This window comes from Chroicocephalus ridibundus, chromosome 4 (assembly GCF_963924245.1).
Source record: "Chroicocephalus ridibundus chromosome 4, bChrRid1.1, whole genome shotgun sequence".
In the NCBI taxonomy this organism is placed as follows: domain Eukaryota; kingdom Metazoa; phylum Chordata; class Aves; order Charadriiformes; family Laridae; genus Chroicocephalus; species Chroicocephalus ridibundus.
The window spans coordinates 93,867,731-93,891,821 of NC_086287.1; the positions used below are offsets into that span (position 1 = coordinate 93,867,731).

A 24,091-nucleotide genomic window follows, 5' to 3' on the forward strand; every position below is an offset into this window, starting at 1 on the left:
ACTGTGGAGAGAGAATTCACTTTTTCTGCTTCCTTCTCCTTGAGGAGACAATATTGCCAGCTTTGCCGGATGGCTGGAAGTCGGAGAGTCGTCAGGACGCCGCGAAATGAAACCCGTGTGTTTCCCTGACTGCACGCGGGACTGGTGTTTTCAGCAGTTCAGAGAGTGACTTGGGGTTTTTGTAGCTGTAAATGAGAGCAGCTTTTGGCACAGAATTTGTTTACTCTCTACTAAAGCTCTGCTCTGGTTGTATCAAACCTCTTGGATGCCAACCTCTTACTTGTTCGAGAACCTCTGCTACGCGGGGTCCAGTTTTCAGAGGCGTGGAGCAATTGCACCCCAGCTGAGAGCTGGTGGGAAGAGCAGGCACCCACATCTCCAAAATCCAGGCTGTTCCCCCTCAGTCTCTGGTTGCTTTTACCTTTCAAGCCATGCCACGGCAGAGCTGCCCTTGCAGCCTGGAGGGAGAGGGGCTCGTTCAGGCTCTGACCACCAGGAATGACTCATCCCAGCCATCCAGTCCATCCCAGGGATCAATGCAGGGGGTCCCGGCCGCAGCTCCAGCTGGGATACGTTGTAGAGACATCAAGCTGAGCTCTGCAAGCCCGTCAGAAGATCTCGCAGGAGAATTGCAAGCCGGCAAGTGGGTTAAGAGGGGAAGCGCAGGACTGAGCTCAGGATGTGGTAAAGAAATGGGCAGAACAATCATCTTTCTCATGGTACTTGGCAGAGCCCCTTGGCTCATTGGCAAGGCTTTCTTTCAAGTGACTACTTACTGCTATGTAAATAGCGTGTCTCCTCCAGTGCGGAATTAAAAACCCCGTAGGGTAAGGTCAGTATCGAATCATCCGAGTGAGATCCCTGAGCAGTCGCGCGGAGGACAGGACCACGGTCCCATCGCAGGCACTGTCAAAGCAGGTATTGTCTTGCGTACAGCTGGAACACGGCCCCGGGGCATTTTCACTGGTCCACGCTCATGGTTCGGGTGCTGTGAAGACTTAGTGTTCGTTGTGTGTTTAGTGTCACTGATTGCCCCGTGACCATGGGGGCTTTGGAAAGCCTCTTCAGCAGGAGCGATAAACGCTGCAGAGGGTTGTCTACAGCAGTGGCTGGGGGGGGTGGATTTACCGTGCTGAGGTGGAGACCATCAGGGTAGGAAAGGTAACGATTAAGACTGAATGTTGAAGTGACAGGCTGAGGGAGTTGGGGTTGTTCAGCCTGGAGAAGAGAAGGCTCCGAGGAGACCTTATAACCCCTTCCAGTACCTGAAGGGGGCTACAGGAAGGATGGGGAGGCACACTTTATCAGGAAATGTGATGATAGCACATGGGGTAATGGCCTCAAACTGAAGGAGGGGAGATTTAGACTGGATATCAGGAAGAAATTAGGTGGTGATGGGGGTTATCTTCAGTCCTGACACCTGCCTGTCACCAGAGATGCCCAGCTCAAGAGGAAATTTGTTGAAGCTAGACCTTCCTTCCACCTTTGGCCATCTATCATTTTTTCTGCCTTACTTCGTGTCCTCAGCTTTCCCTTCCTCCTTGTTTGCCGGGTTTCCCGTTGCTCGAGGCACTCTGCTGGTGCCCACACCGTCTGTTTAGCTCGCTGAACAGTTTTTGGCGTTTGATTTACATAACCCAGCACCGCCGTAAGTGGAGCGGGGTTGGGGAATTGCACAAATTGATTACAGCTCGTAGGACGAGCCGGGAAGCCAGTGGCCTGATTTCCTTCCTTCCTTCACAGCGCAGGAAAGCGAGGGATCGCTTTTAGCAGGCGCGATCCAAGACCAAGCGCCGTTAAGTGGTGGGGTTTTTGCTGGGCGTTTGTAGTTCGAGCTGGTAGTAGCGCTTGAAGAAGAGCTGAGCGTCTCTGGCTTCGAGAGGCGCTGGGACAGACAGCGAGGATGCGATCGCTCCAGGTTCTTTACTTTCAACAAGAGTCATCCCTCCGGGCTTCGCTCGAGACAATTGAGAACGTATTTACTTACGACTAATGGTACTGCGCTGTAAGCAAAAGTACAGGCTTCTGTATATTTAAGCAAACAATTTAAGGCAGATATCTTTCCTCATATCCCACCGCTGCCTCTCTTAGTCAACAGCCTCCCATCGTTATCTCTGCTTTATTTAATAATGCATCTCAGCAGAGCCCGGGACAGGTCACTGCACTGGAGAGAAGAGGTAGTGCTCTCTTTAGCTAAGGTGTAATTGATCCCTCAGCTGTTCCGCAGAGGGCGGAAGCCAAAGCAGAGGGGTTTAGCCTAATTTTTTTTTTTTTTTTTTCATTATTACAATTATTATTTTGAGCTGTGCACACAGGGTTGCCCCGCTCTTCAAAGTTTCGCCAGCTGAGTGGCAGCGGCGTTCAGCTGGGCTGCCACACCTCGGAGCATTTACTTATTTATTAGTCTTGGAGTTTTCTTTTTCATCTTGTTGTCTGCAGGGATTTCTATAAATATTTAAATGCTAATGTGAAAAGAAACGTTTTTCATTTTTACTTACCCATTTTCTTTTCTGGCTTGTCCTCTGGGCAAACCCATCTGCAGTAATTCTGGCTGTAGGCAGCGGGGGGTGGTGGTGGGGGGCTCCCTCCGCCCAGCCTGCTTGTGTCGTATCAGTCACCCATGAGCTCCTGCTAACGATGAGTGAACCTACCAAGTCGTGGCTGCCTGGCTTGCAGAAATGTTCAAAGGTTCGGCTGCTTTATCTGCTGTTTTCCGTTAGAGGAGCGTGGCGCCCTTGGAGCAGGGTGTGCGGTGTCCCCAGGCTGGGGAGGCTTCATCTGCTGCTTGTCCTTCAGGTCTGCCACGCGCTGAAGGGTTGGAGAGGCTCCTGGTCACGCTGAGCTACATGTGCGGAGCGTACCCAGAAATGAAGTACGGCCAAGGGCAGGCAGGACCCAGGGTGCTGCCAGACTCTGCCAAAGGGCTGATTTTGTGTTAATCCATTTGGTCCTGTCCTCTCCCGGTTGAAAGCCGGTGCCCAGGACTTCGCTGGCATATGTCATGTAAGGTGGGCTGATGCCAACCCAAGCCAAGGCTGGAGCAGGGACCATATGCAGCAATTCCCAAGGCCCTGAAACAATAGTACGGAGACGGGCTTTTGTGTTTGCTAGCCAAAGCCTGCTGGCCATTTGGGCGTGCTGGGAAACCCGTCTTGCAGGGGGTGGGAGAGGGTTTGGGGGGATGCCGTGGATGATGCTTTTTTTCAGATATGTCTCTAGATGAAGCTGAATCTGCCAGATCCCTTCATCTGTGGGTTTTAGAGAGCTGCCAGCGCCACTGCCAGCCGTATCCAGCCCTTCGCGTTCACCTAGAATCCTCTATGTCTGTGAAGGAACATGAAATGGTGCTGAGGATGGGGTGAGCTTCGCAGTTAATCATAGAATCATAGAATCTTCATGGTTGGAAAGGACCTCTGAGATCATCGAGTCCAACCATACACACACACACAAAAAAAAAAACAAACCACACTAAAAAACCCCAACAACCTACAATCTCTGCCTTTCAGAGCATGCCCTGAAGTGCCACATCTAGACGTTTCTTAAACTCCTCTAGGGATGGTGACTCGACCACCTCCCTGGGCAAGCTGTCCCAGTGCCTGACCACTCTTTCAGTAAAGCAATTCTTCCTCATATCTAATCTAAACCTCCCCTGCCGCAGCTTCACACCATTTCCTCTGGTCCTGTCATTACTCACCTGGGAGAAGAGGCCAACACCCCCCTCTCTGCACCCTCCTTTCAGGTAGCTGTAGAGGGCAATGAGGTCTCCCCTCAGCCTCCTCTTCTCCAAGCTAAACATGCCCAGCTCCCTCAGCCTCTCCTCATACGACCTGGTCTCCAGACCCCTCACCAGCCTGGTAGCTCTCCTCTGGACATGCTTGACAAAGAAAAGAAGCCACCAGATGCGCGTATGTTCTGTGCCCATCTCCTGCCCGTCCCCATCAGCGTGGGCATGAGGAGCAGGCATCAGGAGTGCTCCTCCTGTGGGCGATACCTCAGCCTTGACTTGTTTGCAGAACCCAAGGCTCCAGACTTCGGTACACAACCAAGAGCCCACCTCATACGTCCACCACAACTTCACTGGTGCAGTCCCATGGCTGGGGTTATAGCCTATTTTCATGCAAATTGGACCGAAAACAATCTACATCTTTCCTGTAGTGTAGTTTTCCGTGCTTTTTTTCTCTCTGGAACGGCAGTTCTTTAAAACCAGAGTGACCAGAAGATGCACCCTTGGGGGGAATCCTGCGGGAAGGCATGGTGCAGCAGGACTGAGTGTCACAAGAGGTTCATCTACCCCCGCCGTGCCTTCTCCCCGGTGCTCGGCGGAGCCCTCTGAGCCAGCAAGGTGCCCCAGGAGAAAAGTCCTCTTGAGAGCAGAGGCAGGTCTGTGCGGTGGGATGAGCCCACTCGCAGCGGCCGGGTCAGGGTCGTAGAGCAGAGCACGGACCGGGGGGAATTTGCACCGAACAGGCTTCAGGATGGCGGAGGACACAGGACATGCAGGGAAGCCATGAGGGTACAGCACGGGGCCAGCGAGCATCACCCCGGCTTCTCACCCTGCTGCCTGAGAGCCTGTAAAAATATGGCTTTTGGAGGAAGGTGTCACTGATTTATCAGCCGAGACGGGGGGGTAGCTGCACTCCCGGTCTGTCCAGCAGCAAGTCCTCCGCTCCCCTCTCCCCTAGCAGGGAGCGGAGCCGGGGAGGGCGCAGCTCAGAATTCCTGGGTTAAAATCAGACTTGTCTTATCTGCAGCTTTCACCTCCGGGGTTCCTGGAGCTGCTGCCAGCGTTCCCTGCACCGCTCCGTCTCCCGCTCCGCCGGCGCAGCCACAGAGCGTGAGGAGGAGTGCCTTATTAGCACAGCTCTTTGCGAGACGCCCTTGAGTGATTTTTTTTTTTTTAATTTTTTTTTTTTCCTCTTTTCCCCCCAGGTGTAAATGCCAGGGGAGGCTCTACCAGTGCTTCACATTCTTTCATCTCGGCAGGGTTTTGCCCTTTCTCCCAGCGTGGCTCTGACAGCAGGCTCAGCGCTGCTGCCTGTGGAATACAAACAAACTTCCCCGTTGCAGAGCATGACAGGAATTCATTCCAGACTGGGTTGTTTTTTTTTTTTTCTTTTTTTTTTTTTTTTCTCTGCTTTTCTCTTTTCCTACTGCTGGATGCTCCAGGGGTCTCTGGAGAAGTTTTGCGAGTGGGGAATCTGTTGCTTAACCCCCTCTCTCCCGGGAGCAGGCAGCTCGCAGCAGACCCGACAGCTCTCGCGGATGGGGAGGGCTGCAAAGCAGCTTGAAGCCGCGATGCAATTCCCGTCCCCTGAGCGAGTCGGAGGAGAGGAACTGGCACATTGAGATGTCTGCCTCCCTCCATCCCCTAGCACCAGCCGTTAGGGCAGTGGGAGGGTCTGTTCCCCGCTTGCTGAGCACACAGCGCCTGCCATTAGTGCTAATGGGAGTTAGGCACGCGCACGGAGAGGCAAGGATGCCCCTGAGCTACAAATCTACTTGGCAATTTTATTATGTAAATAAATGGTGCTTGCACATACACCTGCTGCTGCTGCTGCTCCTGGTGATGTTCATGGCAAGACACGTAAACAAACAGCGATTCCGTTCTAATAGATTTATTTCCTTTCTCGTGAGCCATTAAATTACCTCCAGATTTCACGCAGGTAGAAATCTGTAACAGCATCGAAATCTCGCTCTGCCTCAGTGGCCGGTGGCCCGCAAAGCGTGACAGCCACCTATTATTCTCAGATATTGTTTGGGGGGGAGGCACGGGAGCAACCGGCATCATCCGCGTTATATTGGTGTCTTTGGATGCTCCCACCGCTGCCGGGCGGTTTTCTAGCGAAGGCAATGGCAAACTTCCCCGTGCTGGGCTGAGCTCGGTGATGCTCATCCAGAGCCCTCGGGGCAGTTTCTCCCTCTGACCAGAGGGTGAAGGGCTCTGCCCTTCCAGGGGGTTGAAGCCTGGTTCACAGCCCCCTTCTAGGGGTCGCTGGGCCCCCGGGCAACCCTGTGTCCCCCTGGAAGGGGGCTGTGGACCTTGAGGAGGCTCTGGGCTGGGTTTTGCATGGAAGCCCATCACCCCCCTGCAGAGCATCAGCGCCGGGGCTCGCCAGGCTCCCTGACACCGTCTTGATGGGACCTGCAAGGAGAGCAGCCGGCTCCTGTCGGAGCTGACCTGCCTGTTCGCGACCGCAGGTAGATATCTCTGTGCTGCAGCGGCTGAGCCGCTCTCCTCCCTTCTTCTGCTCCCTGGCTCCGCTGGAGGGTGTTGGCAGCGGGACGGGTAGCAGACAGGTGGGGCCGCTGCCAGCGAGCGCGTTGAGGCGCTGTGCCGGGGATGCCGGTGCCAGGAGAGCTGCTGGGGGGAGAAACGCGGTGCCGGCACTTCTCCCGGCAGAGAGCTGGTGCCAGCGGGCAGGGCTGGGTCACTGGGAAAGGTTTTTGCACCGCACCCGAGCAAACAGGAGCCCTGGAAGTTGCTGGCGAGGGGAGACGGTTTCCTCATGAATAATTGGTGCGTCATTAATATGCATGTGTTTTTTGAAGAAGTTTCAAACTCTTTTTTTCCCCCTCAGGAGCCTTTGATGCTTTATTAATGGTTGCGGCGCGCACCGAACCCTCGGTACACCGCAACGGGAGCGGTGCCTCGGAGCAGCCCCGTGCCTCTGCCCATTTGGTTTTGGTCGCCGCCTTTTGCGAGCCCAGGGAAGGGGTTTTGCGGGTCCAAGCGGCCAGGTGAGAGTAGATGGGCTTGGGTAGCCCCAAAGAGCCGCTCCACTGCTGTGCCGGGCTCCGGAGGCGGCAGCAAGCTGCTCTGTGGGAGCCCGGCCAGGTCTCGCCACCGTGGGTCCGCGCAGGAGGGAAAAGATGCGCAAAAGCCGAAGTTCCAAGAGTTCAGCGTTACGCCCTGGGGCAGGATTCACAGGAACTGTCTGGGGTCCCCTCGTCCCTCAGAAGAGGATCCAAGAACCTGTCGAAGGGACAGGATCAGGGGTTGGCTCTGGTTAACTTGGATGCTGGGAGGAGCCCAGGGTTTTCCTGCCGCTTTTTCCAGCGGAAGCGCTCGGGGATGCGAGGCAGCAGCCGGGGAGCAGAGGAGGAACGGAGCAAGCCCCGGGGAAGCAGCCTGGTTTCAGAGACGGGGTGTGCTGAAGCGCCGGGGTGGATGGGGGGTGACGGGGAGAGGTGACGAGCCTTCGGCAGCCCGGGCAGGTGACCTGTGCGAGGGGGGACACACAACAGGCCTCTGCGAAGGAGCCACAAGCCAGAATTTCAGAAGTGCTAATTACTGTTAATTAGCTACAATTTGCGCTCGTAACCTCTGTTCTTAGCCAAGATGGCTGACAGCAGCGACAAACATTATTCGTTTCCACGCAATAAATCAAGCTAAAGTTGCTTCTGTTATTTAGCCTATCATTTAGCATTTCATTAAATAGATCTGTACACATACATCATCGTTGCCGAGGCTGTGTCAGAACCCTGCAGGAGCCAGGCGGAATCAATCCCAGCAGCGCGGCGTGCCGCGGAGAGAGGCTCCGGATTCACCGTGGTGCCGGGTGGGCATCTTGCTGAGCAGCCGCCAGGCATCCTGGGGGGCATGAAGAAGAGCGTGGCCAGCAGGTGGAGGGGGGTCATCAACCCCCTCTGCCCGGCCCTGGGGAGGCCACATCTGGAGCACTGGGTGCAGTTCTGGGCTCCCCGCTTCCAGAAGGACAGGGACCTGCTGGAGAGGGTGCAGCAAAGGGCTACCAAGATGCTGAGGGGACTGGAACACCTCTCTGATGAGGAAAGGCTGAGGGATTTGGGTCTCTTCAGTCTGGAAAAAAGAAGACTGAGGGGGGATCTTATCAATGCTTATAAATACTGAAAGGGGTAGTGTCAGGAGGATGGGGCCAGGCTCTTTTCAGTGGTGCCCAGTGACAGGACAAGAGGTAACGGGCACAAACTGGAGCATAGGAAGTTCCATCTCAACACGAGGAGGAACTTCTTCACTGTGAGGGTGGCAGAGCCCTGGCACAGGCTGCCCAGAGAGGTGGGGGAGTCTCCGTCTCTGGAGACATCCCAAACCCGCCTGGACGTGTTCCTGTGTCACCTGCTCTGGGTGACCCTGCTCTGGCAGGGGGTTGGGCAAGATGATCTCCAGAGGGCCCTTCCAACCCCTACCATTCTGTGATTCTGTGGTTGGTAACACCCAATACTCAGCCAGAGAGTTACTAGCAGCAATGCCGCTGTTGCTCCTACAGGGAGATGTGGCTTGGAGGGACGAGGTCTCTCTCGGGTGCATGAGATCGGGTTCCTGAGCTGGGGACTGACCTGCAGCCGTCTGCAAGGTCCCTGTTGGAGGAAACACGTTTTTTCCAGGCCGGTGCTGGGCTTTCCCTCAACTCCGGCATGGAAAGAGCGGCAGCCGAGGGGCTGAGAGGACCGAGCCTGGGCTCAGAGCTGCTCTGCGTCGTCCTCACTTGATCTTTGCCCCTCTGATGGAGGGGAGATTGTGACAGTTCACGTGCAATAGCAATAAGTTAGTAAAGGGTGACGCGTGGGGGGCAGTGCCCCACGCGACAGGACGGGGTGGCAGAGGAGGGCGAGGAGCCGCGCTGTGGTTGCGCTGTGCCCTGGGAAGGTCCCCTCTGTTTGCTGCTGGCCTCTGCTGAGCTGGAGAACGCGGTCGCTCTCACGGTGTGCAGAAGGAAAGGAGAAGGTGTGGCATTAGAACGAGCCTGGAGCTACAAAGAGTGGCCAAATCCTGGCACCGCAGTAGGTATTTCTGGGCACAGGCAGCTCTCATAGCACCGAGGGACCTGAGCAGCGTCCTGGAAAAGCAGCTACGGCTCTCGTGCAGCCGCAGCAGCGCTGGGCTCTCCTCTCTGTGCCCGCGAGCGTGGGGGAGCTGAGCAGGGCAGAGGGGGGAGCTTTCTGACGGAGCTCTGCCCACCCATCCGTGCGGTCCAGCCTGGAGTGGGACCATCCAGACCTGGGCGCTCCGGGGTTCAGGCCCGGTCCCTGCTTTGCCGCAGCATCTTCTTACCTCGCCCCGCGTGCGGGGGAGGGCTCCCTGCCTCTCGCTGCTCTGGGGATTTCTGGTTGGGCTGCCTGGTCCAAGGGGCTAATGGGAGCAGCTCCCGTTTGCCCATGCACCACGCATTCGGTGCCCTCCCTCTCCCAGTGCTCCGTAAATAAATTCCCCTAGTCCATCCTAGCACACTGTATCAATCTTGTTTAATAGACTGGAAAGCTTATTGCACGGCGGCAGGTCGCAAGGAGTGTCGAGGTGATGGATTGCGCCTTCCCGGAGTCGAGCGTCGTTGATGTATAATGAAATATTTATGATTTATTCCAGCTAATAAACTGGAGTGAAGTGTGTGATGTATGTGAGCAGATGGGGGATCTATTGATGCGGTTTTCATTGCGTGGGGGGAGGGAAAGGTTTATGTCTGTAACGGAGACGTATCCCACAGCCTCCCCGCCCTCTGCCCATCAAGGTGGGCACTTGGTCACGGAGAGGACAGAGTATCTAATTCCTGTCGATGGCCTTTAGCGCTCGCCTTCTAACTGTTTGTCCACCCCCGCTGTCTCCTCCCGTGGTTTTTCTCAAGCACAGGAACCTGCGGCAGTGGGAAGAGACCATTTGTTTGAGCGCTGGGCCTGGGGACGGGAGCAGCGCGGGGAGCTTGTGCCAGGAGGGATGGGAAGACGGGCAGAGCGGCTGCAGGAGTGTCACTGCCACGCCACGCTCTCCAGCTTCCCAGCCCCGCTGTGTCTGCGTTGCCTACAAAAAAAAAAAAAAAAAATCATTTCCATGGATTTAGGAGACCGCTGAGACACGGAGCTGCTCTGGAAAGAGCAGGGAAACTTGGAATCCCTGAAAGAAGTGTGATGGGTGATGAGCACGTGGAGTTTGTTGCTGCAGGACGCTCCCAAAGCCGAAAGGTCGGTGTTCGGAGTGGGGAGGAGCATTTCTGTGGTCCCCGGGATGGACCTCCTAATCCACAGGCAGGAACCTGATCCTGCTCAGCTTCTCCGGGAAAGCTGTGCCTGAAGGCAGGAGGACCCGCCTGCCAGCTTCGGCCCCACAGCCGCCTTTGAGTGGGCAGGGTGGCCATCACGAGCCTCGGCCGGGCCGCTGCGAGCCCCCATTCAGCTGTGGGTGGTGAAACCTGCCCGGGGAACTGAGGCTCGCTCCCGCAAAGCCCTGCTCAGGCAAAAGGGGTCGGAGCCCCCAGTTTTTGCTCTGCTCCCCAAACCAGTGAGAGTACGAGGATCAGGGCTCGGGTTCTCCACCCCCTGCCCAGAGCGTCGGACCAATCCTGCCTGGAAAATAAGTCATCGTCTTAATCACCAACCTGCGGCTGCCAGAGGGCGAGCTCTGCATCCGCCTGGGATGGACCCAGAGCATCAACAACGATTTTAGGGAGACGGGAGGCAAGTAAGAGTTAATCCCAGGGTAGAGCAGAGATGGATGCGCAACCTTCAGCCCACTGCTCTGCGGTGCGAGCAGCCATCGAGGCCGCTTCGCATCCCGCCGCTGTCCTGCCAGCTGTTCCCGTTTCTGCCTAATTAGCCTCCGGATCAGCGTGCTTTGAGATCCTCGGCTGAAAGGCACTGGAGAAGGGCAAAGACTGATTATTCCGACTGCCTCCCTGCAAGCTTCCCGGGGGTCTGCCAGCTGGGAGCCTGCCGGTGCCCCCATCACGCTCCTTTGGCGAGAGCGGCAATTCTCCAGGTCCAGGCAGCGCGGGGGAACGCAGGAGAGCGAGCGTCTCGCTCTGTCTCTTATCTCTGGAAATGAAGGATCGTAGTGCCAGGAGAGCAGCTGATAGCAGGGGATTCCTCCTGGAGTTTGGGGGAACAAAAAAAAAAAAAAAAAAAAGAAGAAAAAAAAAAAAAAGCTTAAAGGCTCCCTAAAGAGCAGGTGTCGAGCCTGGCAGGAGCGGAGCATCGGGAGCTCCTGGGCCAGGAGCGCGCTGCAGCCGGCGGCACGGAGCTGGGAGCAGGGGGAGCCCGGGCTCCGGTTTGGGTGGGGAGCAGCACCCCGCTCCCCCCGACCCCCCCGACAGCGGATGCCCGTCAGAGGGAACGGGGCTGGCGTGGGGTTGTTTTTCCTCTCGGCGCAGCGGGAGCGGCCGCTCCTGCTTTTTCCTGGTGGTTATGGGGGTGGTGCAGCCCCAGCCCCTCCTGGTCCTGAGCCAGGCTGGGGGCACAGGTCCATGCTGTGGCACAGGAGTGTGACCCGTCAGAATGCTTTCTCGGGGACCATCCGGGCTGGCCCATCAATGGAGACCCTCCAGGACACACTGTGGGGGTCTGAGGGAGGTCTGCTGGCTGTCCCCTGCCATCCTGCCTTGTCCAGGGGCAGCACGGGGGGACCGTCCCCAAAGGAGCAGCCATACGGGTCTCTTCTGCGTCCCTGCCGGTCAGCGTCTCCTGGAAAACTGGCTGTGAGACATCCCCACTCTCCGTCCCAGCTCTCTGAGGAGCACTAGGCTGGGCTCTGCATTCTAAAGACTTAATTTGCAAAATCTGGAATGATTCGTTAACAGCAAAACGTCTAGTTAATATTAGAAAGTGCTCAAACCACATTCTGCTGCTGGCAGGGAAGAGCCCACCAGCACCCCCTGCTCCGCTCCGGCCCTGGAGACCCGGCTTGCCTCCCGGGGCTCCTCACCTTCACGTTTTTCCGCAGGCACTTCTGAAACCTGGAAAAGCGTCTCCAGCAGCCAGGAAACTGTTAAAGGAGCGGCTCCAGCCTGCTGGGTCAGCAAGCACTTTCCACCAGGAGCAAATCGCTTAACTGGTATCGTGGGGCGGGCGAAGGGAGCCCAGCCATGCCCGAGAGCACCGTTTCCCAGGGGCGAGGGCTGTGCCCCACGCGGGGGGATGTTTTGCAGCATCTGGTCAAGACTCTGGAGCTCCCCATGAGAGCGTTAGCCACCGTGGCAGGAGGGTAAAAGTAACCCACTTTTTTTTTCTTCTTAATAAAACAAGATTCCCTTTCGAAGGGATGTTTTGCTGTGCCTCGGTATTTTCTGCTGGGCGGCGATTGGGCTGCAAAAGCGCCGTGGAGTGGCGAACAGGAGCGGCAGGGACGTCGCAGACCCTTCTGCTGTGGGATGCCCTGGGGAGACAGAGCCAGGAGTGTCCCAGCTACGCCCGTCCTTCAAGCGCCGTGTCCTCAAGCTGGACTGGGTTTGATAACAGCCACAAAGCAGGGCTGAGGCTTTCTCCCCCGACACCGCAGGAGGAGCCCCGGGCACTGCCATCCCTTTCCTGATGCTTGTCCCCACTCCTGACGTGCACGAATGCTGCCGTGCCAAGCATCACCAGCGCTGGATCTGCCCGGCTTCCATCCTGCCCAGCAAGGTCCTGAGCGAATCTTCCATATTGCAGCTGCCAACAGCAAAATCCGCTCGGTCGGATGCTCTGTTCGTGGGGTTGGTGGTCTGCGTGGCTTGGGTTTGTCCTCCGGTCCCATCTGCTGGGGAGGCACGGCGAGCCGCTTGGGAAACACCCGCCACGTCTCTTCTGGGGAGCTTTAAACAGGAAGGAATAGGTGTAGCAACAACGTGGGGCTGGTGAAAAACCTCCCAGAAGCCGGGAGAGGCCGTGTGACAATGTGGGAGCCGGCATGGCGTGGCGCCGCCTTGCTCCCGTGTCGTCTCGGCGTGCTGGTTTTGGGCTCGCAGCCCCGCGGCTGAAGCTCGCACGTCGTTGCCACAAAGCTGGCGACACGTCGTTGCCAAACTGTCTTCCCTCTCGCCGTCCTTCCAGGCATCCGCGTGGCATCTGTCCCCCGGTGGGCAGGGACGTTGCGTCGGCAGCGGCTGTCTCGAGGGTGGGCTCCTCCTGGGCGCCAGCCTCTCCTCAGCACCCCGTCGCAGGGCCGAGACCTTTGCTTAATGAAGCCCCGTGCGCCTGCAGACCCGTTACGAGGGCAACGCTATCACCCTTCATTGGGTTTTTCCAGCAGATCCTGAGACAGGCCCGGCTCTGCGTCTAGACTGGGCTGAAGCCACCATCGCTCGTCATTTTACCTGAAAAGTCTCATTTTTTTTTTTTTTTTCCCTGTGCACTTCTGCTATCTCAGAGCTTCTCCAAGCTGCTCCTCAGCATTTCATTTCTCCAGCCAAAGTGCTCTCTTGGTCAATAGGCGGTTCAAATGTTTGCTCATGACGCCTTTGATGTAGAAAGGTTGCCGTGTTTGCCAGGAACAAGCTGACCCGTGGGCGCGGGTGTTGGCCCAGGAGCCCCGGGGAGGGTTTGCTCCTGTAGGTCTGCTCCTGGCAGCAATGAACCTCTTGTTCGGGCACCGTGTTGGTCACCGAGAGGTCTTTCTGCTCCCCGAAGGAGGTGCACAAACTAAAAGGCCGTAGTGGCAGAATCGCAAGGGCCCTTTCATCCCTGCAACAAGTGTTTCGCAACTCGAAGAGCGTCGCTGCAGAAATCTGTGGGGGCTGAGTTTGGAAACAGGGTCTCCGTAGAGTTCGCGTGGGCAAGGCGTGCGCCCCCAGTCCAGCGGCTGTCGCCGAGTAACTATCTATAGACAACCCTGCCCTCGAGGTAGATCTTACCAAAAAGCCTCATTTTTAAAACAAAGCTAGCCTGGAAATGGTCTTTTATGCCTTTCACTCAGCGCCTGACGGTTCATGGCGCGGCTCGTGCCAGCCTGCGGTCTCCGTGGGCTGAGCCATGGCTCGGCGCGGCGTGGTACCCGCCGAGCCCGCAGGCCGATGGAGATGTCCACGGCTTGCCCGAAGGTGCTGAGCGGGCAGCCCTCGGCAGCTTGGTGGGGAGGCCTGGCCCTCTGCATCCCCCCTCACTGCTCGGAGCCATGCCGCTCAAACCAGCCTGCTGCCGGTTATAGCTACGACTATATATTTTATATACGTATAAAAGGCCAGGTTGGATGGGGCTTTGAGCAACCTGATCTAGTGGGAGGTGTCCCTGCCCATGGCAGGAGGGGTTGGAACTAGATGATCTTTAAGGTCCCTTCCAACCCAAACCGTTCTAAGATTCTATGATTTTTTATATATATATATATATACTTTTTTCTTTTTTTTTTTAATATGCATATATATAAAATTGTCTGAAACTCCAGCAAAGCGCAGCCCACCCCCAGCTCCACCAGCGCAGGAGCCTCTTCAGTATGCAGCTCAGCAGAGCCTTTAACATTTCGCGGAACAGATGCCCACGGAGCATCTTGAAACGAATCCAAAGGTAGCGGTGACGGCTGCTGTCAGGGAAACAATAATCCCGTGGCCTCGCCAGCATCAGCTGCGCCACAGCACCGGCGCTGAGCCACGTGCGACGGAGGCTTCCGCCGCCGCCTGCTTTGTCTGATGAAAGGAGCCCAGTCGGAGGTAGCCCGGGCAAGCAGAGGCGGAGATGTGGTGTCAGAGACCGTAATCTTCTCATCAGCCAAAAAAAATCTCCTTCACCGCACAGCTGGCTGCGAGGAAGGAAATACTGTTTCCGTCTCCGTGCTGCGGGAAGCATCCGAGCACCGGCACGGCCGTCCTGACCCTGCCGTTGTGCGCTGCTGGGGTGATTCCTGTGCCGGAGGGAGGAGGAAGGGAAAGGCTTTGGGAGGAGGATGGAGAGGTGATGGGGTGCTGTTGGGGTTCACCCTTCCCAAGCTGAGCTCACGTCAGTCCTGCTGAAGCCAGAGCAGGACCAGGAGGCTCCAGAGGCTGGGGTAGTAGGAGGACCTTTGGGATGGATGGGCTCCTCTCTGGCCACAGCATTCCTGGGGCTTCCAGCGGGGCTGGACACGGGGAAGCCCTGCCCTGAGGCACTCGCAGGCGTGCACGGAGAGGGGACATGGCCAGGCAATAGCAAGGGCCGTTGTCCCCGTTTCACGCAAGAAGAGGCGGTGGTTCAGGAGCAGGATCGCACAGGTATGGAACTGCCCTGGTTCCAGCTGGGAAGGAGTTCATTTTCTTTCTAGTGACTGCTGTGAAAGGAATGTCAGTGATACCTAGTGGGTTTAGTCGTTGGTAACCGATATTTACGCTGTTCAAGGACTTTTTTTCAGCTTCTCATAGAAGAGCAGACAGAAGGATGGAATGGCCCATGGACCATTCCATACCACAGATGCCACGCTCAGTATATAAATGGGGGCTAGCAGGGGGGTTGCTGCTCCGGACATCGCCAGTTCACTGGGCACTGGGTGGCGAGAGTGACCTGGTCATTATTATTATTGCTGTTGTTGTTATTTTTCCTCTTCTATTAAACTGTCTTTATCTCAACCCACAAGGAGGGTTTTTTTTTCTTCCTTTCCCTTCCTTTTTTTCCCCCGTCTTCTCCCCTCTTCCTTCTTGGGGGTGGGGGAAAAGAGGGCTGCACGGTTCTAGTTGCCAGCTGGGGTTAAACCACAACGTGAACCCACTGTTTGATGAACCTCTTCCACGGCATCCCTCCCGTCCCTGCGCCGGTGCAATGGGTGCTCCCTGGGAGCGCCCGGGAGCCACGGGCACGGCCAACCGGTAAAGGACAGTCAGCAGAAACGTGTTGGGAGCCCTGGGGAGGAGGGCACAGCCCTTGCCACGGGCCCTCAGTGCAGCGCCAGGTTTGGAAATGATGCTCTTAGTGCTGTTTAACGGCAGCGTGTCGGGGGGAGAGTCATTAAGCAAACGGCAGCATCCTTTTAACTAGTCTCACTGGCCCAGGAAATCCCTGCTGGCCTGGGAGGCAGCGAGCGCTTTTGCCGTGCTGGATGTGCCGGCGCACACGCCGTCCTGATGTGCTCGGCTGGTAGCAGATGGCGCAGGGCAGAGGGTAATGTGGCTGTCCTCGGCGGACGGCAGTCCCCCGGAGCGTGCTCCGTCCTGTCAGCGCGGGAAGTGACAGCGAGACCCTGATGCTCGGCTTACGGGAGAGAGGAGGCAGAAAGAAAGAGACGGGGGGAAATTGCAGAGCTCGTCCCAGAAGCTGACAATAATCACAATAATAATGCTAACCGCCCGCCGTGCCGTGCTGTGCTGCTGACGGGGCTGGAGGGATCTGTGCGAGAAGCGGTGATGGCGTTCGTGGGGAGCACGGGGATGAGGGGGTCTCCTCTCCATGCCCAATCTGAAACAACTCTTCCTCCTGTCCCTGGCGGTGTGGGGAAAACCTGGGAGGGCGACAGCTTGGGGAACATGTCTCCTTCTAAAAGCACATTTCACAGTTGACAGTGGCACTTCTCTGAGCGTGGGGCACGTCTCCACGGACAGGTGTGAGCAGACCCTGCTCGTGCTCCTGCCAGAGCCGGGGAGACAAGGGAGGGATGTGCAGGGATGCTGGTGATGGCCATGCAGGTGCCGATGGCCATGCAGGTGGCCATGGCCATGCAAGGATGCTGGTGATGGCCATGCAGGGATGTTTATGACGGCCGTGCAGGAATGCTGGAGCTGGCTGTGCAGGGATGCTCGTGATGGCCGTGCAGGGATGCTGGAGATGGCCGTGCAGGAATGCTGGAGCTGGCTGTGCAGGGATGCTCGTGATGGCCGTGCAGGGATGCTGGAGATGGCCGTGCAGGGATGCTCGTGATGGCTGTGCAGGGATGCTGGCCATGGCCATGCAGGGATGCTCGTGATGGCCATGCAGGGATGCTGGAGCTGGCTTGCAGGGATGGTTATGATGGCCGTGCAGGGATGCTGGAGCTGGCCGTGCAGGGATGCTCATGATGGCCATGCAGGAATGCTGGAGCTGGCTGTGCAGGGATGCTCGTGATGGCCGTGCAGGGATGCTGGCCATGGCCATGCAGGGATGCTCATGATGGCCATGCAGGGATGCTGGAGCTGGCTGTGCAGGGATGCTCATGATGGCCGTGCAGGGATGCTGGAGCTGGCCGTGCAGGGATGCTCATGATGGCCGTGCAGGGATGCTGGAGATGGCCGTGCAGGGATGCTCATGATGGCCGTGCAGGGATGCTCATGATGGCCGTGCAGGGATGCTGGCCATGGCCATGCAGGGATGCTCTTGCAGCCTAGCCATCAGCCTGCCTGGCTCCAGCTGCCACCCAGCTGAGCCAGCCGGGCACGGCGCCCAGCCTAACGAGCCCGCTCCAGCACCAGGCTCTGTCGCAGCACCCGCAGCGCCCGGGCAGGGCTCGCGGGGCCGGGACGGGTACTCCACATGGCGCGAGGAGCTCAGGCTGCTGCCAGCTCAGGTGTTTCGTTGTGGCACAGATGTTTCCTGAATTCCTGCTGCCGTAAGCAAAGCACAGAGCCTTTCCTCGCTGGAAAGGGGATCTGAGGCCAGGCAACGCTGGGGCTTGTGTGTCCCGCTCTGCCCGGGCCCCTTGCGTGGGGGGACGGGAGTGGGACAGAGACGAGAGCCTGGTGACAGGCTCTGCCCTGGCCGTTTGCTTTGCAAACAGGCTCCAGAGAAATCAGCCGTGGCTGACACCCCCCCAGCGGACTCAAGGGCACGCAGGGATGTGAATTCAGTCCTTGGTCCTTGCAAGGAGAGAGAACGGGAGCAAGTCGTCCGGGCAGGTGCGGAGCCCGTTGGCTTTCACATCGGATGACCTTGGTGCAGAGAAAATTCCTACCCCCACCCAGGTCTGTCTCGTGGACCCAGCCGTCCCTTGGACCTGTCCCTGGGACCGTCCTCCCCATCGCAGAGCAGGGGAAAATGCAAATGTGGCAGCTTTTCGTGTGCTTAAATCCTGAAGAGCAGCATGGGAACCGTATGTCATTGAACCAGGTCTGAATTCCCTCTCCTCTCCCTGTCTTCTCTGTATGAATAAGCAGCTCCTGATCTCCCTCCCGAAAGCTCGTGGCTCTCCGGTCCCCCAGTGCCACATTTTAATTAATGTTCACTCTCCAGTCCTGTGTCAGTCACACATGCCGCAGTGATACCGGGCGCAGAAGGTAGTTTATCACAGCAGTCGTGAATTCCTTTCAACCCCGAGCAGCCCAACACCCAGAGAGCCTGCGTTTTAAACTCTCCCGCAACTTCAAAATATTCCAGACAGCCCTCAATATCCAGGAGAGTGCCAAGAGGCAGGCAGGCAAATACAGAAATAATTAATCATTCCCTGGCCGAACTGAGCCAGATGAGCTGCTCAGGATTTTGGCATGAGCCAGCGGAGCAGGGACACGGCTCTTTTGGGGAGCAAACCCGATTTCAGAACTGGTTCTGATGTTTCGTTGCTCTGACACCATGAATCTCCGGGCGTTCGCTGCCTTTGCGCACACCGCGTGTGAACTCTGCGGCGTGCCAGAAGCGGGGTTTTGTAAAGCCGCGTGGCCGATGGACGCGTCCTGTGGTAGCTGGGCTGCGAAGTGTGCTGGGAACGCTGCAAAGCAGCGCTGGGGGCCGGGGGGCGGCAGAAGGAGAACTGGGAAGGAGAGGAGCGAGGCAGAGGTGGGGTTCAGCGATGCGACCGGTGGAGGCGCGCTCACCTCTGCTGGGTGGCACTGTGAGTCCCCCAGGGGAGAGGGGACCCCGTCTCTGAAGGACAGGACTGGGGTACACGCGGTCCTCGGACGTGGGGAGTCTCGTCCCCGGGCCACCCACCGAAGTCCCCAGGTCTTGACCCTTACCAGAGCCCACGTGCGCCTTGCACAGCTTTCATAGTATCATAGAATCACAGAACGGTTCGGGTTGGAAGGGACTTTAAGGATCATCTCATTCCAGCCCCCTGCCATGGGCAGGGACACCTCCCACCGGACCGGGCTGCTCAAACCCAAACCATTGGTTTAGCAGGTCCTGCTGGCTCCCTCTGGGCCGCAGGGATGCTGTGGTCCAGGGCCCCGGGCTGTCCTCCTTTCCCAATTTTGGGACATGCACCTGGACGGAGGGCAAGGCAAGCGCGCGTGGGAACTGCTGCAGCCCCGGCGGTGCCGGTTCACCCTGCTTTGTTGGGAAGCTGCTTTTTCCCCCGCTGCCAGTCTCCGTCTCATCTCCGCCTTTGAGCTTCCCAGCCGGCAGTGAAATGAGGTCTGCGAGCGACGCCGCAGCGGGGAGCGGGGCCGGGTGTGTGGACACAATGGCAGCGCGTATCATTAAGGAGAGGATGGAGACTGACGCGCGAGGGGAGAGCTAAGGGCCCCCCTGGCGCTGCCATCAAGGCTCTGAAATGGAAATGCGAGGCCCCCGGCCCCCGCCCTCGCCCACCGGTTGGCAAAGGCTCTATTAGCAGGATGTGAGTAATCATCTTAAGTAGCTATCAAAGCGCACCAGCTTGTTAAGCGTTTAGCCAGGTTGTGCTGACATGACCTCTCTCCTCAATCTTCTCAGCCTCGGCGCCAGCGGCTAATTACCGGATCACACCTGCCACACGCCTTCTCCCCCTGCAGAAAGGACAGGTCGGATCCAACGTGTTGCTTAGGACAACCTTGTCTTCCCAACGTCACCCCCCCACGCACACATCTTTTTTTATTGGGTAGTAGCCACGCAGGAGTGGGGAAGAGCCCCCCTCGCGAGCAGTGCCATTAGCAGCTGCAAGTGGCCAGAGCAAGGGCTGCGCTGGGGGCTGGCGGGGGCCGGTGGCGGTGGTCAGGGCATGCGCGCGGCGCTGGAGCTGCTAGGGAAGACCCGCTGCGGCTTTTGCAGGCCCGTGTCTCATCGCTGGCACGAGCGAGTGGGTGGGAGGACGAGGAGGCTGGGGACTATGTGATGGGGGCTGAGCAGCCCCGGTGATGGCAGCGGTCCAGGGGGAGTCACATCCTACTGGGATGGGACAGCCGAGGTCTTTGCAACTGGTGATTACCAGGAAGACGAGGAAGGGGCTGACCTGGAGCCTGCTTGTCTTGTGGTCCATGTTGAGAGCGTGCTGGGGAACGTACCCACGTGCAGTGATGGCTCCTACTCTCATTGCTTCCGTATTAAAGGAATTCTGGGTGCATAGCCTTGTTCTTCCCATTCCCTCCACAGAAAAGCAATGTCTCCCCTCTGCCTGTCCCCGGGAGCAGGCTGTCGCGTGGGGAAGGCTGACACCCCATCCCTGGGGTCTCTGTGGAGATGCTTGGGACCGTCGTGCTGAGTGTGGCTCTCCCCATGCAGCCGGGCTCAGCGCCTGCCCGGGGCATCGCCCAAGCGTCACATCCACGTGGCGGGAAAGGCAGAGGATAAGCAGGGGGATGGCCTCTGATGGAGCCCACTTTGCTTTGCAGGAGACACGGCAGCGTACAAAGACGGCGTTTACTGGATCAAGGGCCGCACCTCGGTGGACATCATCAAAAACGGGGGGTTCAAAATCAGCGCTCTGGAGGTGGAGCGTCACCTGCTCGCGCACCCGCACATCACAGGTACCCTGCTCTTCCCGAGTCCCCGTGGCGTGCCGTGACGAGGAGGGACGGCACGTGGGAGCCTGGATCCAGCGACAGCCCTGGCTCAGCGAGCGCTGCCCGAGGGCTCGTGCCCGGAGGCGGTTTCCCAGCCTTCCCGTTAGCGGGGCTGGGTGGGAGTGAAGAGCAGGCTGCATTTAAAGCCTGCCGTTACTTGTCTCTCGGGGCCAAAGCCGCGAAGCCTGCGGCCGGGTGCCGAGTCAGCGGCAGCGCTCACCTGATTTTGAAAATGAGACTATAATTAAATCTGTCCTGCCCTTGTGCGTGACCCTGTACGAGGGGATGCACGCGGTGCCCCCGGCTCCGCACCACTCTGCGCATCATATTCCTCCCCGCCGACTCCAAATTGCTGAAACCGTGGGGCTTCCTGCATTTTCCGTGGTGAAAAGCTCTGTTCTTGGCAATTGTGTCAGCACAAAAGTCCCCCGGTGGGTTTTTTTTTCCTGTACTAACATCCCACGGCATCTTTCTCCACGTGCTGCTCGTCCCTGCGCATCGCCGCTGCTGGCACCTACCAGGGGCGCTGAGCCCCTCTTTTACCCCATGCTCGGAGCCCAGGAATCGCTGGGGTTTCTCAGGTCCTCTGCTCTCTCTGCAGACGTAGCTGTGATCGGGCCCCCGGACATGGTCTGGGGCCAGCGGGTCAGCGCTGTCGTGCAGCTGCGCAAGGGCAAGATGCTCTCCGTGAAGGACCTGAAGGACTGGGCCAGGTAAGATGCCACGGGGAAACTCACGGTGAGCGGCGCGGCACGGCGGGGCCGGTGCAGACAGCAGGCAGGGGGAAAGCAGGCTCAAAGCCTGCAGCATCCTCATTAGGGACGTGTCAGAGGAGGGCTGAAGGGGTGGCCGGCAGCGACATAGTGCCTCAGGCTCTGGGGATGGAGGAAAGACCACGGCTCCAACCAGGAGGTCGCCAAGCACATGAGATAATGGAAATAAATGGGCCTCTCACCCTAAAAGTGCCTTTGACAAATGACCCCTGTGGTGTGGCCAAGCGGCTCTTCTCCCTCCCGGCAGGAGCTCCCGGCAGCCAGCGATGATGCCGGCAGCCCCGAGCCCCGCCACCGGTGGAAAGCACAGCACAGAGCAAGCACCAGGGCAGGGGAAGCTTCATGTTTTCTCGGCAGCAAGAACATTTGCTCAGCTTTTCCCCGGTGCGATCGCTCCTTGCTTGCCTGGAAGCCACTCCAGCCCAGTCCCAGTTGGTCCCAGAGACCTCTCCCATGGGGTTCGGAGATGAGGGGGGACACACGCCAGAGGTCGTGGGGCCTTGCACGGCGTCACCGTGGTACCAGTGAGCGTGGCACAGAGCAGCCACCTGCCATCCTGCGAGGTTTCCGCAGGGAAACCTGCGTGTCCTCATTCAAATCAGGGAGCAGCCAGTGCCCGGGTTTCAGGCATCAGCCATGGGAGCGTAAGCAGGCGGGAGCCAGGAAGCAGAGCCACCAGGTTCATCACTAATACTCCATTAGCGAAATATTTAATAGCAGATTCTTTCTTTTCCTGGCAACTCCCTCCTTCGGGCGGCGGGTATTTTTGGCGAGGCTGGCGCTATTTTGCAAGCGGCAGGAGCACTTGTTTCATCAGGGGCTGCGCAGCAGCCAATTAAAGATTTCCCCTGGATCTGCAAAAATCACAGTTGGGGGACCGCGATTTAGCAAATGCAAGGAAGATGCTAGCTGCCCGGCTGCGGCTCTGATTAAACCCTTACCTAGTGGGGGAAGAGAAGCAAACAAAGAAACCAAACCCACAAAGGTGGCTGCTGGGGCAGGGGGACCGACACCTTGCCAGGGTGTCCCTCCCGCTGCTGTGCACGCATTAACCCTCTGGCTGCTGGGCGTCTGGGACTCCTGCTCCTCCCAGGGCAGCCCACGGCCGCCAGCAGCTTTTGTTTGATTTTACCGATGGCCTCTCGCAAGCGGAGATGTCCCTTCCTGGCCAGGCTCAGCCTGTCCGGGTCAGTACAGGGTCTGGTGCTCTGGGGTTCTCCATCCAGGACCCTCCGTGGCCTCAGCATGGGGCAGGAGGGATGGAGAGCGGGGCAGGAGGGATCTTCACCATACTGTGTGGTGGTTCCTCGTCCCTAAGCCTCCTGGCAGGGACATCGGCGACCCCAGCAGATCCCTTTTTCTGCCAGCCACTCTGCTTCAGGAGTCACCCGGGGGCTGCCTGGCGCAGGGCAGGGGGCTGCGCTCACCCCCCGTGTGCTCCCCTGCACGGCCCCTTCCCAGGGTGTCCCCCCTGTCCCTGCACCTCTCTTCCCGCCGCCGTCCCCAGCTCTGTGGGCAGACGCGATGCTGTTCTGCCCGCGCAGAGCGAGGGCAGGAGCCCTTGACACAAAAGCCCTCGGAGGGTCGGTGAGGCCAGCCGGGCTCCTCCAGGACCGCTGCTCCCTGCCCAGCTCCAGGCACAGCTCTGGCCCCCCCGCCGCCGCCTCTGCCTCTCGCCCTGTCTCTCCCCTTTATTTTTTATGTCACTTACATTCGTTTGGCCCTTTTTCTCGCACACCCTGGCAGGAGACACATGTCCCTCTTCAGAGTGATTCATTTTGCGGCTTTCACCTCCAATCCTGCTTCCCAGCGACAGGCGCCATCCCGAGTTAGAGGCATCCATATGGCAGGGGGTGCTGGTGGCGGGGGGTGGCGGGGGGAGGAGGGCCGGGCGATGGTTGAAGGGCTCAGCAGACTTGGCATCTCGCATTAGAGTCAGTGCCAGGACGCTGCCGGAGCTGGGCACGGCCCCAGGTTGGTGACACACAGGCAGCAGAAGGCAGGAGAGCCCCCCCACCGGCACTCTGCAAAGGGCATGGGCACAATGCTCGGCGCTCAGACTCCCTCCCGCAGTGGGAAGACCCCCCCGCGGGCCGGCGTGAGTCACTGGCGAGTCACCGGTACGCTCCCGGGGAGGCGGCCCACCTGTGGTCCTTGGGGACTGGCACTGGGACATGTTGGGGGTCCAGCATCCATCACACCACCGCGCTCTTCTCCCCCTCCCGTCTCTAAGGGGGACCGACAAGCCCACATCAGGGGCTCTGCCACTGGCTCGCTTACTGAAGGCTCTCCGTGCCCCCTCCCGAGGGGTGGGCTGGTGTTCCGGGGTGCTGGCGGGGTGCTGCGTGGCAGGGCTGGCTGCCCCCGAAGGGCAGGGGACCCAGACGAGGGTGACCCAGCGCAGGCAGTGTCCTCACCGACGGGGCTGAGCGTGGCGGCAGAGCCGGGGAGCGGTGACAAGGTCCATGGGCAGCCCCAAACACAGCGAGCCATGAGCCGGGTCCAGGGAGTACAGGCAGGAGCAAAACAGGGGCAGAGACGAACTAAGGTGTGGGACCGAAGTCCTCGCAGGAGACAGGGTCGAGGACAGGGCTGGAAACGAGATCCACACCTCCGAGGGGTCCCTCCAGGGACGAGCTGCTGGCGGCACAGGGCTGAAGTCCCTGCAGAGACAGGCTGGGGGCAGGCACAGCTCAGGAGGGAGCTGGGATGCTGGGCTGAGCCTAAATGGGCTCCTGGGGTGTAGGTGAGGGACCAGGTGGGGCTGATGGGGGCCGTTAGGGCTGTGGGTGCTCCCAGGACATCTCACCCTGTGGAGGGGCCGCTCTCCAGCCCCCCTCTTCTGCAGCACAGAAACGCGTGACCAGTGACGGGTGCGACCGCTCAGACCCACCGCTCCCCTGGGATCCCGTTGAGCCCTTGGGAGAGAGCCAGGACATGGTCCTCCAGGGCAACCAAAACCACCTGCCCGGAGAGCCACGGCTGGGGCGGCTCGGTTGTACACCACGATGGGCTGCAGGATGCAGAGCCCTGGAGTGAATC

At 58.5% G+C, this 24,091-nt stretch overlaps 2 protein-coding genes and 1 long non-coding RNA gene across 5 annotated transcripts in view; 1 reads left to right on the top strand and 2 right to left on the bottom strand.

The window, feature by feature from the left end:
• Positions 1–24,091, top strand: part of ACSF3 (acyl-CoA synthetase family member 3) — a 69,175-nt gene that overhangs the window by 44,694 nt on the left and 390 nt on the right. For all 3 annotated transcript variants that reach the window (XM_063334850.1, XM_063334849.1, XM_063334851.1), the window contains 2 exons: positions 20,106–20,240; positions 20,878–20,989. In XM_063334850.1, the coding sequence (XP_063190920.1) occupies positions 20,106–20,240; positions 20,878–20,989 (247 nt within the window). The remainder of the gene's footprint in view (positions 1–20,105; positions 20,241–20,877; positions 20,990–24,091) is intronic.
• LOC134515650 (uncharacterized) lies at positions 5,981–22,884 on the bottom strand. The gene is made up of 3 exons (XR_010071071.1): positions 22,761–22,884; positions 7,454–7,591; positions 5,981–7,220 (listed from the first exon to the last, which is right to left on the bottom strand). It is a non-coding gene; the product is annotated as an uncharacterized LOC134515650 (long non-coding RNA).
• Positions 9,095–13,035, bottom strand: LOC134515649 (uncharacterized). The gene is made up of 2 exons (XM_063334854.1): positions 11,669–13,035; positions 9,095–10,836 (listed from the first exon to the last, which is right to left on the bottom strand). Exons 1-2 carry the CDS (start codon positions 11,892–11,894, stop codon positions 10,265–10,267), a joined length of 798 nt encoding a protein of 265 aa, XP_063190924.1. The 5' UTR covers positions 11,895–13,035; the 3' UTR covers positions 9,095–10,264.

What these genes read in the sequence shown, in the direction of transcription:
- LOC134515649 (XM_063334854.1), bottom strand. Translation starts at nt 11,894, where the DNA reads ATGCTGCAAAACATCCCCCCGCGTGGGGCACAGCCCTCGCCCCTGGGA. An exon ending in GCCTGCGGAAAAACGTGAAG is followed by an intron (nt 10,837 to 11,668) that starts GTGAGGAGCCCC and finishes CCCAAACTCCAG; the next exon opens with GAGGAATCCCCTGCTATCAG.